At 40.5% G+C, this 14,599-nt stretch overlaps 1 protein-coding gene across 3 annotated transcripts in view; it reads right to left on the reverse strand.

The window, feature by feature from the left end:
• fhod3a (formin homology 2 domain containing 3a) overlaps positions 1–14,599 on the reverse strand; it is a 185,636-nt gene that overhangs the window by 46,487 nt on the left and 124,550 nt on the right. For all 3 annotated transcript variants that reach the window (XM_061882522.1, XM_061882521.1, XM_061882520.1), the window contains exons 5-10: positions 13,350–13,455; positions 10,408–10,502; positions 6,708–6,819; positions 6,544–6,638; positions 2,390–2,533; positions 2,087–2,319 (exon numbers count right to left, since the gene is read on the reverse strand). In XM_061882522.1, coding sequence (XP_061738506.1) covers positions 2,087–2,319; positions 2,390–2,533; positions 6,544–6,638; positions 6,708–6,819; positions 10,408–10,502; positions 13,350–13,455 — 785 coding nt within the window. The remainder of the gene's footprint in view (positions 1–2,086; positions 2,320–2,389; positions 2,534–6,543; positions 6,639–6,707; positions 6,820–10,407; positions 10,503–13,349; positions 13,456–14,599) is intronic.

Genomic DNA, 14,599 nt, shown 5'->3' on the forward strand with positions numbered 1-14,599 from the left:
TACATGTGGAGGGGAGTACACAAAAAATACACAAAGAGCGAAGTACACATGGAACTACACAGAAAAGTACACATGGAGGGAAGTACATGTGGAAGTACACAAGGAAGTACACATGGAGGGAAGTATACATGGAGGGAAGTACACAAGGAAGTACACATGGATGGAAGTACACATGGAAGTAGACATGGAGGGAAGTAAATGGAGGAAAGTACACATGGAAGTACACATGGAGGGAAGTACAAAAAGAATTACACAAGGAAGTACACATTGAAGAAAACGTGGAGGCAAGTACACATGGAAGTACACATGAAGGGAAGTACACATGGAGGGAAGTACACAAGGAAGTACACATGGATGGAAGTACACATGGAAGTACACATGGAGGGAAGTAAATGGAGGAAAGTACACATGGAAGCACACATGGAGTGCAGTACAAATGGAATTACACAAGGAAGTACACATTGAAGAAAACGTGGAGGCAAGTACACATGGAAGTACACAAGGAGGTACACATGAAGGGAAGTACACATGGAGGGAAGTATACATGGAGGGAAGTACACAAGGTAGTACACATGGAGGGAAGTATACATGGAGGGAGGTACACATAGAAGTACACAAGGAAGTACACGTGGAAGTACACATGGAGGGAAGTACACATGGAAGTACACATGGAGGGAAGCAAATGGAGGGAAGTACACATGGAAGTACACATGGAAATGTAAAACACTGAAAATGAGGGTGAATGCTGAGGAAGTGTGGACTTTGGGTCTGTGATACCACAAAAGTACGTCCTCTAGTGGCTGTTCTGACTAGGACTGTCCCGGTATCACAGTGATATTGAACGATACTGATATCTATCCAATACAATATCAGCACAAATCACACTACTTTTATTGTGGAATGTTAGAAAAGGCTTGATCAAGTGAAATGAGTCAAACTGAGAACAATGACAGCTTTGAAATACACTACCACAACCAAAATGGGCTTAGGATGTCTTTAAGTTGAAGTAAATGGTAAATGGGTTATACGTATAGCGCTTTTGCTACCTTCAAGGTACCCAAAGCGCTTTGACACTATTTCCACATTCACACACTGATGGCGCAAACTGCCACGACCCATCAGGAGCAATGGTGAAGTGGACACAACGGACGTGACTGAGTTAATAGAAGCTGGGGATCGAACCAGGAACCCTCAGGTTGCTGGCACAGCCACTCTCCCAACCGCACAACGCCGTCCCCTGCAGTGGTAATTATTTTTTTCATTTTTTTGGCAACTCCTACTCCTACTCCCATAATAATTGAAGTTGAATGATGCGGACACGTTTGTTACTGGATACTTTTTAATCCGCTTCCGCCTTGGAATATGGTTGTACGCAACTATAATTATTTGATACTTGTTTACATTGACAAATGTTTTACACTGCAGTATCATTCATTGATCATTACCCATGTGGAGCCTGTGTGCTATTGGGCGCTTCAAACTTTTCCACCACCTCAGAAAACACTTGGCTCGCAAGCTAAAATTAGCATGCTATTAGGTAGCATTTGTAAGCAACAAGCTATTGGAAGCTGATGTGTTTACATGTAAAATTAGCAAAAAATGTAGCATGCTATGTCAGTACGTTGGAATGAGACGGGAGGGGTTATCTATTGTCATCAAACACCTGCCGAAGCTGAATCCAGGATGAGCCCAAGCCTGAGGCATCTTCTTCTTTTGTCTTAAATATGACCGAAAACAATGACTGTTTACATACTCCCCATTTCTGTTGTGACATGTGTTGTTGCGTAAACATTGACTATCTAAATAAAAGAGGAGACGTAAACCTTTTTCGTCAGAGCGTGGTGCAGGAATGTCCAGAGAGTAGAGAGGCCATGTCTCTCCTCAGATCTGAGTCTAAATTGAATTCTGTCTCTGTTTGATTCCTTGCCTTTTGTCTTGTTTAATAGATGTCATCAATGTTTGAACCTGACATGCTAATATTAGAATGCTAACAATCGGGCCACAGGCCACACTTTGGACACCCCCGCAATACAAAACGCTGACGAATGGACTCCACCAGTCCTGATTTGAGGGTCTCGGCACTCACCGCTCAGCGATCTCCTCGGTTCTTGAGCGGAACGGATGGAAGCCCGCTCTCTGGGGGGATGCCGAGCTGCACGGGGACGCCTGTCCGGACCGCCCGAGAGAAGCCCGCCGGCTCCGCCTCCTCTCCAAGCCGCACCTTTTATCCCCGCCCCCGAGGCTGGACCGTCGGCGTTCCCTGCGGCCGGTGGGTGGACGCTCGGTGTCGTCGTCGCCGTCCTCGTGCCGCAGCGTGGACTGTCGGGCAAAGAAACATTGCTGGTGGGATGGCCACAAGCCTCCATGGTCAGGCTGCACGTGTGCACACCTCGTAGATGTTGAGCTGCTCCAGCAGGTCCAAGTCCGTGCCTTTGCGCCCCAGGTGCCTCTGAGTGACCGCCTCCATGCCTTGCTCCTCCAGAGCGTCCACCATGTCGTAGAAGGAGTCCTGGTCTGGTAAGGCCGCCAGTGTCTGCAAACACCAACAACTCACACTGTCAACAACATGAATATTCATCCATACCACATTTTATTATTGCATGTTTTTATGTACAATGTAAAAAATAAATACTTATATTTCATGGTAAAAAAAAAAAACTGCCAGAATTTTATCGTATAACGACTGTTTTTTTCTATAGCATATTAGCAGCTCAGTTGCCAGAATTTTACCATAAATTAACATTTTTTTACACTTATTTCTGTAAAAAAAAAAGGTAACTCTTTTTTTACAGTAAAAAACTGGCAGCTTAGTTGCCAGAATTTTTATCGTAAATATTAGGGTGTTTTTTACAGCATGCTAATTTTTTGAATTAAAAAAAAAAACTGCCAAAATTTTATCGTAAAATTACAGTGTTTTTTTAATAGTATATTAATATAAATAGAAAAAATGGTACCCCTTTTTGTAAGGTACATAATCATAAATATGCCGGTGGTTTTACTGCTTATTATTGTCAATTTAAAAAAAAAGGTAATTTTTTTTAATTTTATTATTTTTACAGGAAAATAACTGGCAACTCAGTTGCCAGAATTTTTATGGTCAATATTTCAGTATTTTTTACATCATGTAACTGAACATAAATACAAAAAACGTCAAAAAACTGACAGCTCAGTTGCCAGGCTTCTTTACCGTAATTGTTACGGTGTTTTTTACAGCTTATTCATGTAAATTTAAAAACAAAAATTGTAAAAAAAAAAATTTCACTGTCAAAAATCTGGCAGCTCAGTTGCCAAAATTTTACCATGAATTAAGATTTTTTTTTACACTTATTTCTGTAAAAAACAAAAAAATAGTAACTCTTTTTTTACAGTAAAAAACTGGCAACTCAGTTGCCAGAATTTTTATCGTAAATATTACAGTGTTTTTTACAGCATGCTAATTTTTGGAATTAAAAAAACAAAAAAACAAAAAAAAAAAAATGCCAGAATTTTATCGTAAAATGATAGTGTTTATTTTTTATAGCATATTAATATAACATCTAAAAAATGGTACCCCTTTTTGTACGATACAATATCGTAAATATGACGGTGGTTTTACTGCTTATTATTGTCAATTGGGAAAAAAAAAGGTACATTTTATTCATTTATTTTTTTTTTACAGTAAACAACTGGCAACTCAGTTGCCAGAATCTTTATCGTAAATCTTACGGTGTTTTTTACAGCATGTCACTGTAAATATAAATAAAAAAACAGTCAAAAAACTGGCAGCTCAGTTGCCAGACTTCTTTACCGTAATTATTACAGTGATTTTTCACAGCTTATTAATGTAAATTAAAAAAAAAAATGGGGTAAAACATTTTTTTCATGGTAAAAAATCAGGCAGCTCAGTTGGCAGAATTTTACCATAAAAATCACAATGATTTTTTTACACTTATTACTGTCGAAAAAAAAAAAAAGGTATTAATGTAAATTGAAAAACATAAATGGGAAAAAAAAAATTTTATTGCAAAAAATCTGGCAGCTCAGTTGCCAGCTTTATTTTTCGCCAGCTTTATTTTCCACCAGCTTTATTTACTGGAATTATTATGTGATGTTATGTTTTTTACATCTTATTAATGTTTCTTTATTTTATTAAAACAGGTAACCTCTTTCTATGGTAAAAAAGCTGGCAGCTCAGTTGGCAGAATTTTACCATAAAAATTACAATGACTACTTATTACTGTAAAAAAAAAAAAAAAAAAGTATACAACAATTTATTTATAGTAAAAAAGCTGGTCGCTCAGTGGCAGAATTTTACCACAAAAATTACGATAATTTTTTCACTTATTAGTGTAAAAAAAAGGAAACATTTTTTTTTACATTAAAAAACAGGCAGCTCAGTTGCCAGATTGAAAAACAAAAAGGGAAAATATTTTTTTATTTTTTTTCAGTTGCCAGAATTTTTTTTTACACTTATTACTGTAAAAAACTAACAAAATGGTACCACTTTTTTTCAGTAAAAAAAACTGGCAGTTCAGTTGCCAGAATTTTTATTGTTAATATTATGATGGTTTTTACTGCATATTACCATAAAAAAAAATGGTACCCCATTTTTTTCGGTAAAAAAACTGGCCGCTGAGTTGCCAGAATTGTATTGTAACAGTACAGTGGTTTTACACCATATTACTGTAAAAAAAAAAAAAAAAATAATAATATGCCATTTTTCCGCGGTATAAAACTATCCACAATGTGCTTACAAATGGAAAATAAAACTTACAATGCTTAGAAAAAAATAAAAATAAATAAATAAATTAAATAAAATAAATAAAACTATCTACCTCTCTTGTCAGAATTGTATCCCAAAATTCCGATGTTTTATTTTTAATTTTTTTAGAGCATATTACTCTAAACTGAACCCCCTTCCCCCCCAAAAAACATTACCACTTTTTTAAAAAAACTGGCCGCTGAGTTGCCAGAATTGTATTGTAACAGTACAGTGGTTTTACACCATATTACTGTAAAAAAAAAAAAAAAAAAAAAAAAAAAAAAATAGTATGCCATTTTTCCGCGGTATAAAACTATCCACAATGTGCTTACAAATGGAAAATAAAACTTACAATGCCTAGGAAAAAATAAAAATAAATAAATAAATAAAATAAAATAAATAAAACTATCCACCTCTCTTGCCAGAATTGTATCCCAAAATTCCGATGTTTTTTTTAAATATATTTTTTAGAGCATATTACTCTAAACTGAACCCCTCTCCCCCCAAAAAACAGTACGACTTTTAAAAAAAAACTGGCAGCTATGTTGCCAGAATTGTATGGTAAAAATATGGTGCTTGTACAGCACATTACTGTAAATATATTTTTTAAGGTATAAATTCTGGTAGTTGAGGTGCCATTTTTTTTTTACTGTAAAATCTCAGGTTAATGTTTTTACACCGCATTACAGTAAATGCAAAAAAACGCTGCCGAAGTTTGGATGTATATATTTTTCAAATAAAAACTCTGGTGACTTGCAGTTTTTTTTATTATACAATCCACAGTTGTTGTTTTTACGGTGTATTGCTGTAAATACAAAAACGCTCCCACACTTGTTTTTTTTAACGGTACTAAGCTGGCAGTTTTTATTCCCCTGCAAAATCATTAAACTTTTTCCAGCTTTTCCAATTTGATGGATAACTTGCTTTACAGTCATCCATCCATCCATCCATTTTCTACCGCTTATTCCCTTTTGGGGTCGCGGGGGGTGCTGGCGCCTATCTCAGCAACAATCGGGCGGAAGGCGGGGTACACCCTGGACAAGTCGCCACCTCATCGCAGGGCCAACACAGATAGACAGACAACATTCACACTCACATTCACACACTAGGGCCAATTTAGTGTTGCCAATCAACCTATCCCCAGGTGCATGTCTTTGGAAGTGGGAGGAAGCCGGAGTACCCGGAGGGAACCCACGCATTCACGGGGAGAACATGCAAACTCCACACAGAAAGATCCCGAGCCTGGATTTGAACCCAGGACTGCAGGACCTTCGTATTGTGAGGCAGACGCACTAACCCCTCTTCCACCGTGAAGCCCGCTTTACCGTTATAAGTCAAGCAAATATGTACAGTAAGTATTGATTTGAACAAAAAGTGTTAAAAAAGTTCAAACTTAAAGTAGCAATGATTGTCACACACACACACACGCACGCACACACGCACGCACGCACACACACACACACACACACACACACACTAGGTGTGGCGAAATTATTCTCTGCATTGGACCCATCACCCTTGATCACCCCCTGGGAGGTGAGGGGAGCAGTGAGCAGCAGCGGTGGCCGCGCCCGGCAATTATTTTTGGGTGATTTAACCCCTAATTCCAACCCTTGATGCTGGGTACCAAGCAGGGAAGTAATGGCTCATTTTTATAGTCATTATAATATCACATTTGTTGCAATTCCAGATCAGATTAAAGTTGAGTAAGGCTGTGCAAGTGGATGCACTAAATGTATTATTTGGGTCAAAATGGAAAGTTATGTGACAGCCTCACGAGCACCCAAAGCTTTGAGAAGTACCTTGTTGACGAGGGTCATGGCGTAGACCAGCAGCTCCGTGTCCACGCCGTCTTTCTCCTGCAAGATCTCCATGGCATTGGACCACGCCTTGCGACCTGCCACAGCAACTGGCTGGTTATGGCGACAGCATCAAACACGCCCCGACGGTGAGCCACCTCACTCACCTCTCTTGGCGTCCACCGCCATAATGGCTCGTATGAGCAGCGGCGCGTTGGACTCGGAGTACTCCACGAAGACCAGCAGCAGCTTCATGGCCGTCTTGAGCACCAAACGGAACTGGAGGACAGGGAATAAAACACCTTCTGGTCCACTACCACAAAATATGACAAGTCTCTGTGCGCGCCTCACGATTCCGAATCGATTCTCCACGCAACATGATTCCATCCATCCATCCATTTTGCTACCGCTTATTCCCTTTGGGGTCGCTGGGGGCGCTGGTACCTATCTCAGTTACAATCGGGCGGAAGGTGGTGTACACCCTGGACAAGTCGCCGCTCGCCTGTGCATCGGTTGGGGACATCTCTGCGCTGCTGACCCATCTCTGCTCGGGATGGTCTCCTGGTGGCCCCACTATGGACTGGACTCTCACTATTATGTTGGATCCACTATGGACTGGACTCGCACTATTATGTTAGATCCACTATGGAATGGACTCCCACTATTATGTTAGATCCACTAAGGACTGGACTCTCATTATTATGTTAGATCCAATATGGACTGGACTCTCACTATTATGTTAGATCCACTATGGACTGGACTCTCACTATTATGTTAGATCCACTATGGAATGGACTCGCACTATTATGTTAGATCCACTATGGACTGGACTCTCACTATTATGTTGGATCCACTATGGACTGGACTCTCACTATTATGTTGGATCCACTATGGACGGGACTCTCACTATTATGTTAGATCCACTATGGAATGGACTCTCACACTATTATGTTGGATCCACTATGGACTGGACTCTCACTATTATGTTAGATCCACTATGGACTGGACTCTCACTATTATGTTGGATCCACTATGGACTGGACTCTCATTATTATGTTATATCTACTATGGACTGGACTCTCACTATTATGTTAGATCCACTATGGACTGGACTCTCACACTATTATGTTAGATCCACTATGGACTGGACTCTCACAATATTATATTAGATCCACTATGGACTGGACTCTCACTATTATGTTAGATCCACTATGGACTGGACTCTCACTATAATGTTAGATCCACTATGGACTGGACTATCACAATATTATATTAGATCCACTATGGACTGGACTCTCACTATTATGTTAGATCCACTATGGACTGGACTCTCACTATTATGTTAGATCCACTATGGACTGGACTCTCACTATTATGTTAGATCCACTATGGACTGGACTCTCACTATTATGTTAGATCCACTATGGACTGGACTCTCACACTATTAAGTTAGATCCACTATGGACTGGACTATCACAATATTATATTAGATCCACTATGGACTGGACTATCACAATATTATGTTAGATCCACTATGGACTGGACTATCACAATATTATGTTAGATCCACTATGGACTGGACTATCACAATATTATGCTAGACCCACTCGACGTCCATTGCATCCAGTCTCCCCCTTATGTGGAAGCTGAACCGCGGCTGTCGTTGTGGCTTGTGCAGCCCTTTGAGACACTTGTGATTTAGGGCTATATAAATAAACATTGATTGACTGATTGAAAACCAGTGAAGTTGGCACGTTGTGTAAATAAAATGATTTGCAAATCTTCTTCAACCTATATGCAATTGTATAGACTGCAAAGACAAGATATTTAATGTTTACACTGAGAAACTTTTTTATTTCTTGCAAATACTAGCTAATTCGGAATTTGCTGCCTGCAACACGTTTCAAAAAAGCTGGCACAAGTGGCAAAAAAGAGTGAGAAAGTTGAGGAATGCTCATCAAAGACTTATTTGGAACATCCCACAGGTGAACAGGCTAATTGGGAACAGGTGGGTGCCATGATTGGGTATATAATCAGCTTCCATGAAATGCTCAGTCATTCACAAACAAGGACGGGGCGAGGGTCACCACTTTGACAACAAATGCCGGAGCAAATTGTTTAAGAACAACATTTCTCAACCAACTATTGCAAGGAATTTAGGGATTTCACCATTTACGTTCCATAATATCATCAAAAGGTTCAGAGAATCTGGAGAAATCACTGCACGTAAGCCATGATATTACACACCTTGGATCCCTCAGGCAGTACCGCATCAAAAAGTGACATCAGTGTGTAAAGGATATCACCACATGGGCTCAGAAACACTTCAGAAAACCACTGTCAGTAATTACAGTTGGTCGCTACATCTGTAAGTGCAAGTTGGGAGACAGCGTGGGACGGCGTGGCACAGTTGGGAGAGTGGCTGTGCCAACAACCTGTGGGTTCCTGGTTCAAACCCCACCTTCTACCATCCTAGTCACGTCCGTTGTGTCCTTGAGCAAGACACTTTACCCTTGCTCCTGATGGGTCCTGGTTAGCGCCTTGCATGGCAGCTCCCGCCATCAGTGTGTGACTGTGCGTGTGAATAGTTGAATGTGGAAATAGTGTCAAAGCGCTTTGAGTTCCTTAAAAAGGTAGAAAAGCGCTATATAAGTAAAACAAGTATAACCCAAGTTAAAACTCTACTATGCAAAGCCAATGCCAACAACACCCAGACACACCGCTGGCTTCACTGATGCAATGTGGAAATTAAATTCTATGTTAATGATTATTTGCAAAAAAAAATGGAAGTTTCTCAGTGTGATCATGACATATCTTGTCTTTGCAGTCTATTCAATTGAATATAAGTAGACAGGGATTTGCAAATCATTGTATTCTCTTTTTATGTACGAATTACACGTGACAATTTCACTGCTTTTGGGTTTTGTACTTCCGCTCCACATAATTAGATAGATAGTACTTTATTGATTCCTTCAGGAGAGTTCCCTCAGGAAAATTAAAAGTAATTGTATGTAAATACATTTTTGGGTCAGTTATTAATGATTTCCATCTTATGTGGCTAGTACTTATTTTCCTAATCAGCCTGACCTAAGCCTAAAGTTGATGCGTTTAATCAATAATACGCTTGGTGATTAACACATGTATATATATAATAGTATATATATTATATATACTATTATATATATAGCATTTATATAGGTATGTGTGTGTGTGTGTGTATATGATGGACATGTGTATTTTGGGTATATGCATTTGTGTATGTATGTGATTGTGTGTGTGTATGTATATACATATATATATATATATATATATATATATATGTATATGTATGTATATATGTGTATGTATATATATATATGTATATATATATATATATATATATAAATTGTATATATGTGTGTGTACATATGTATGTATGTAAGTGTGTGTGAATTTAAATGTATTACATATAGATAATATATAGCATCTACGCAGCAACCACTGAACTGAATTATATTATATATATTATTGTATTATATATTGTAAATATATATTGTATATGTATAGGGGTGGGACCTAATAAGTTTACTTCTTCCCACTCTCTTTTGAGCCAATATTGACATCTACAAAAGATTAGGCACATGTAATGTTTTCAATGTAGGTGTAAAAATAATGTATTTATATATTTCTTTTGTATTTTATGTCATTCTCTTGTTTTGTTTGCATGGCTCAAAATAAACCATTCATTCATTCATGCTTTTTACCACTTGACAAGGTTGTTAACACATAAGTCGGTCAGATATAACTATTGAATACGATTAAAAATCAGGAGTGAGATGGCGAATTTGTTGCTAATATCTGCGTAGTGGAAAATATAAATAGTCTTACCTTTGAGCCCACCAGCGTGTAAAGCCACTCCATTGTCTCGGTGTGGCTGATGACGCCGTTCATGCCGTCAACGTAGAGCATGATCTGTCCCAGAGCTGGAAAAGAGTACGTAGGTTTATTTAAAAGTCCCCTTTTATGCGAAATAATCACATTCTCACAGTCATTTATGCACCAAGAGGCGCCAAAAATGAGGAAAAAACATATTTCAGCAGGCTTTGCTACACGTCTGAAAATACATCTGGGAGCTGCAGACATTTCAAAAAATGGTAGGGATGACTAAAAGCGCTTTTTGGTTTTCTGAAGCGAGACACTTGAAATAAAAAAATTGTGAGACGGCGTGGCGCAGTGGGAGAGTGGCCGTGCGCAACCCGAGGGGCCCTGGTTCAAATCCCACCTAGTACCAACATCGTCACGTCCGTTGTGTCCTGAGCAAGACACTTCACCCTTGCTCCTGATGGGTGCTGGTTGGCGCCTTGCATGGCAGCTCCCTCCATCAGTGTGTGAATGTGTGTGTGAATGGGTAAATGTGGAAGTAGTGTCAAAGCGCTTTGAGTACCTTGAAGGTAGAAAAGCGCTATACAAGTACAACCCATTTATCATTTACTTGAAGTAAATACTGTGCAGCAGGGGCGGTTCTAGGCATGCTTATATGAGGGGGCAGTCAGAAATGTGAAGGGGGCATCATGTGTACACATCATGCTCCAGCACTCTTTTTTCTGTGCTTATAGTAACGATGCTTTCTTCATTGAAATGGGTCTTTAGCTATGTGTCCAACCCCAACCTGGAGTAGTGGATTGCACTTTGTCAGGCCTCCACCTTCAGACCTGTCCAACTTGGGTGTCCCACCTGAAGACTAATCTCCTTCTGGTATAGCTCTTACGGTCACTGAGGCACGCAAACCCCCTGACCACAATAAGGTGGCAATCCCTCAGGGGGGGAAACATTAACAGCGCTGCCATATTTCTGACAGGGGAAACAGAAGCAGGCGTCTGGCACCACAGAATACTCTAGCCATGGTCGTGTGCGGTACCACGCAGGATTGAATGATCTTAATGTTGAACCAAATGCACGCTTTGGGTAGCCACCCAGTATTGGCTGAGATGGTGCGTTGCCATTTAAGTCACTGAGTAGCTGAGCAGGCTGCTTTGGGGGAGCGCTTGTTGGAGGGACGGAGGGAGCTGGTGCAGGAGAAACAGTGCTTGCTGGTGCTAAAGGTGCAGTATTGCTAGCTGCTGTCCCTGATCTACTAGCAGTAGCATCATTGCTACAACTACATGCAGGAGCAGGACTAGACTTTTTACATGCTCTGAAAAATGGCTGCATTACAGAGCATTAACTGTTTCTTTGTGAGCTGCTGGAAGCTGGAGCAGAAAATAAGTAAGCTTGAACAACAACAGAAAAAAACCCGCTGTCATTACATGAAGAAAAACAACAACAGTACAGGACTACAGCCTAGGGCGGGGCTTTACGTAGGGGTCTGCCAGACACAGGTCACTTGTCTTCAGTTTGTCACATGCAGTGGACGTGGGCACTCATCTGGGCACAAAACTCATTCACTCCAATGTATGTGTGTTGCCCACTTGTTTGTAAATTGATGAAAACGGCTGTGTTTTTGTTTTTAGGTGGCTTGGTCATATTAAATGAAACTTATAATTAGTTTATTACAAAATGTAGATTGAATCATTAAAGGTTGACTATGTAGAATTACAAGAAAAACAACAGAAAAATAATTCAAGCAGTCGATTGCCAGACCGTTGCTAAGTAAAACGGGCCGTTGCTAGGGACTCCGCTCTGAACAGAGGACAGCAGAGGACTGCTAAGCAGGATATATACCTTATGTTTCATTTTTACCGTCATTACCAGCATCATAAATGACTTGTAGCTTGTTACAGGGACAGTGGAGGCTCTCTGCCTTCCAAACCACTGCTGCTCAGAGCTTCCGCTGTCACTGCTCTCGTCAAGTTGTAAAAAAAAAAAAAAAAAAAAAGGAACTCCGTAGCACCGAAAGTCCTCGACGATAAACGTGTTTATGACAGATAAGACTACACAAATACACCCACAAATATATGATAAATGTAGACAACTTTTCCTTTTCTTTTACTTTCATACTGCAACAGTGATTGGATGTTTACTGAGGGCTGAGGTGTGTGTGCGGGTGTGTGTCTGCTGCGCAGCCTGTGGAATGGTGAATACATGCACAGCGGAGGGAGGGATGAGAGGGAAGCCGACACTACTATATCGTGTGTGTCCCTTTTTCGGCGGATTTTTCCGCTAGTGCAGATCATTTTGTCAACTTGTAATGTCGTAATTTTGTGAGTTTATTCAAATTTGCTTTCCCAAATTTTGATTTGAGGGAGCAATACATTTATTTAAGGGGGCTCCGCCCCCTCTTGCCCCATGCTGTGCAGCGTTCTTGCAGCGACTGTGCCAATATGGCCACCGTGAGCGGGCCTGCGTCATGTTGACGCCACACGCCCTAGCACCACCTGGGAGACCGCAGAAGCTTCCGTACGTGTTGCAAAAACAAGGCGTCACATGTGCGCCGTGTTTTGATTCCACGCGGCGTGGAGAGGGGTCGGCGAGTTTCTCTCACGGGGGCACAGACGACCCCGCCCCTTTTTTCTGCAGCGCCATCACGCGGCTGCAGGGAGTCGCTAAGCCCGTAATGGCAAGGCTAAACACTCGGTCATTATGGAAAGACGATCCACGGCAAGTTTGGAGTGTGAAACGGGAATGTGCTCCTGTATTTTTATAGGGGGGAAAGGAAAGTCCTGGGGAATTGTCAATGATTGGTTTAATTCCAGTCCAAAAGTACATAAAAATAATAATAATAATGATGGATTTAATTTGTACAAAAGCACTTTCCATTGAGCAAACAACCTCAAGGTGCTACAGTGTATTTAAAAAATACAAATAAATAAAATGAACAAGCAGGCATATACCTCTTAAAATGTAGTTCTGGTAGTTCTGGTCGGCTTCTGCGCCCACTTTGATGAGACACGTCAGACCTTCCGCCATCACAAACTCATGGACCAGGTCTTTGTCATCCTGAAAAGTAAGAAATAGTTTAGATTATAAACACGAGGGATTAAACCGTTAAAAACAAGTCGACTTTATTTGCTTATTTGTGTTTCATTGTGTCCATTAAAACAGTGTTTTTCAACCACTGTGCCGCGACACACTAGTGTGCCGTGAGATACAGTCTGCTGTGCCGTGGGAGATTGTCTAATTTTACCTATTTGGGTTAAAAATATTTTTTGCTAACCTGTAATCATAGTCTGCAAATGTTGTGTTGTTGTTGACTGTCGGCGCTGTCTAGAGCTCGGCAGAGTAAACCTGTAATACTCTTCCATATCGGTAGGTGGCAGCAGTTAGCTATTTGCTTTGAAGGTGTCGGAAACAGCGGGAGGCATGGTGCAGGTAAAATTGCGTCTAATGCTTAAGCCAAAAATAAACAGATGGTGAGTGTCCCTAAGAAAAGGCTTTGAAACTTAGGGAAGGCTATGCAGAACCAAACTAAAGCTGAACTGTCTACAAAGTAATAACAATAATAATGGATTAGATTTTATATCGCGCTTTTCTGAATGAAAATTATGAAAATAAAAAATTGGGCTGTTCGGCCACATCCATCCATCCATCCATCCATTTTCTACCGCTTATTCCCTTTCGGGGTCGCGGGGGGCGCTGGCGCCTATCTCAGCTGGCGCCTATCTCAGCTACAATGTTCGGCCACAATACCCAGTAATATGTTTGGAGGAGAAAAGGTGACAGGATCACCATTCCTACTGTCAAGCATGGTGGTGGTAGTATTATGCTCTGGGCCTGTTTTGATGCCAATAGAACTGCTGCTTTACAGAGAGTAAATGGGACAATGATAAAGGAGGATTACCTCCAAATTATTCAGGACAAACAATCAGGGGTAGAGGGGGTGTATATTGTAGCGTCCCGGAAGAGTTAGTGGTGCAAGGGGTTCTGAGTATTTGTTCTGTGGTGTTTATGTTGTGTTACAGTGCAGATGTTCTCCCGAAATGTATTTGTCATTCTTGTTTGGTGTGGCTTCACAGTGTGGCGCATATTTGTAACAGTGTTAAAGTTGTTCATCCGACCACCCTCAGTGTAACCTGTATGGCATGCATTGCATTCACTTGTGTGTGTGTGTGTGTGTGAAAAGCCGTAGATATTATGTAACTGG

This window comes from Nerophis ophidion, linkage group LG21 (genome assembly GCF_033978795.1).
Source record: "Nerophis ophidion isolate RoL-2023_Sa linkage group LG21, RoL_Noph_v1.0, whole genome shotgun sequence".
Taxonomy (NCBI): Eukaryota; Metazoa; Chordata; class Actinopteri; order Syngnathiformes; family Syngnathidae; genus Nerophis; species Nerophis ophidion.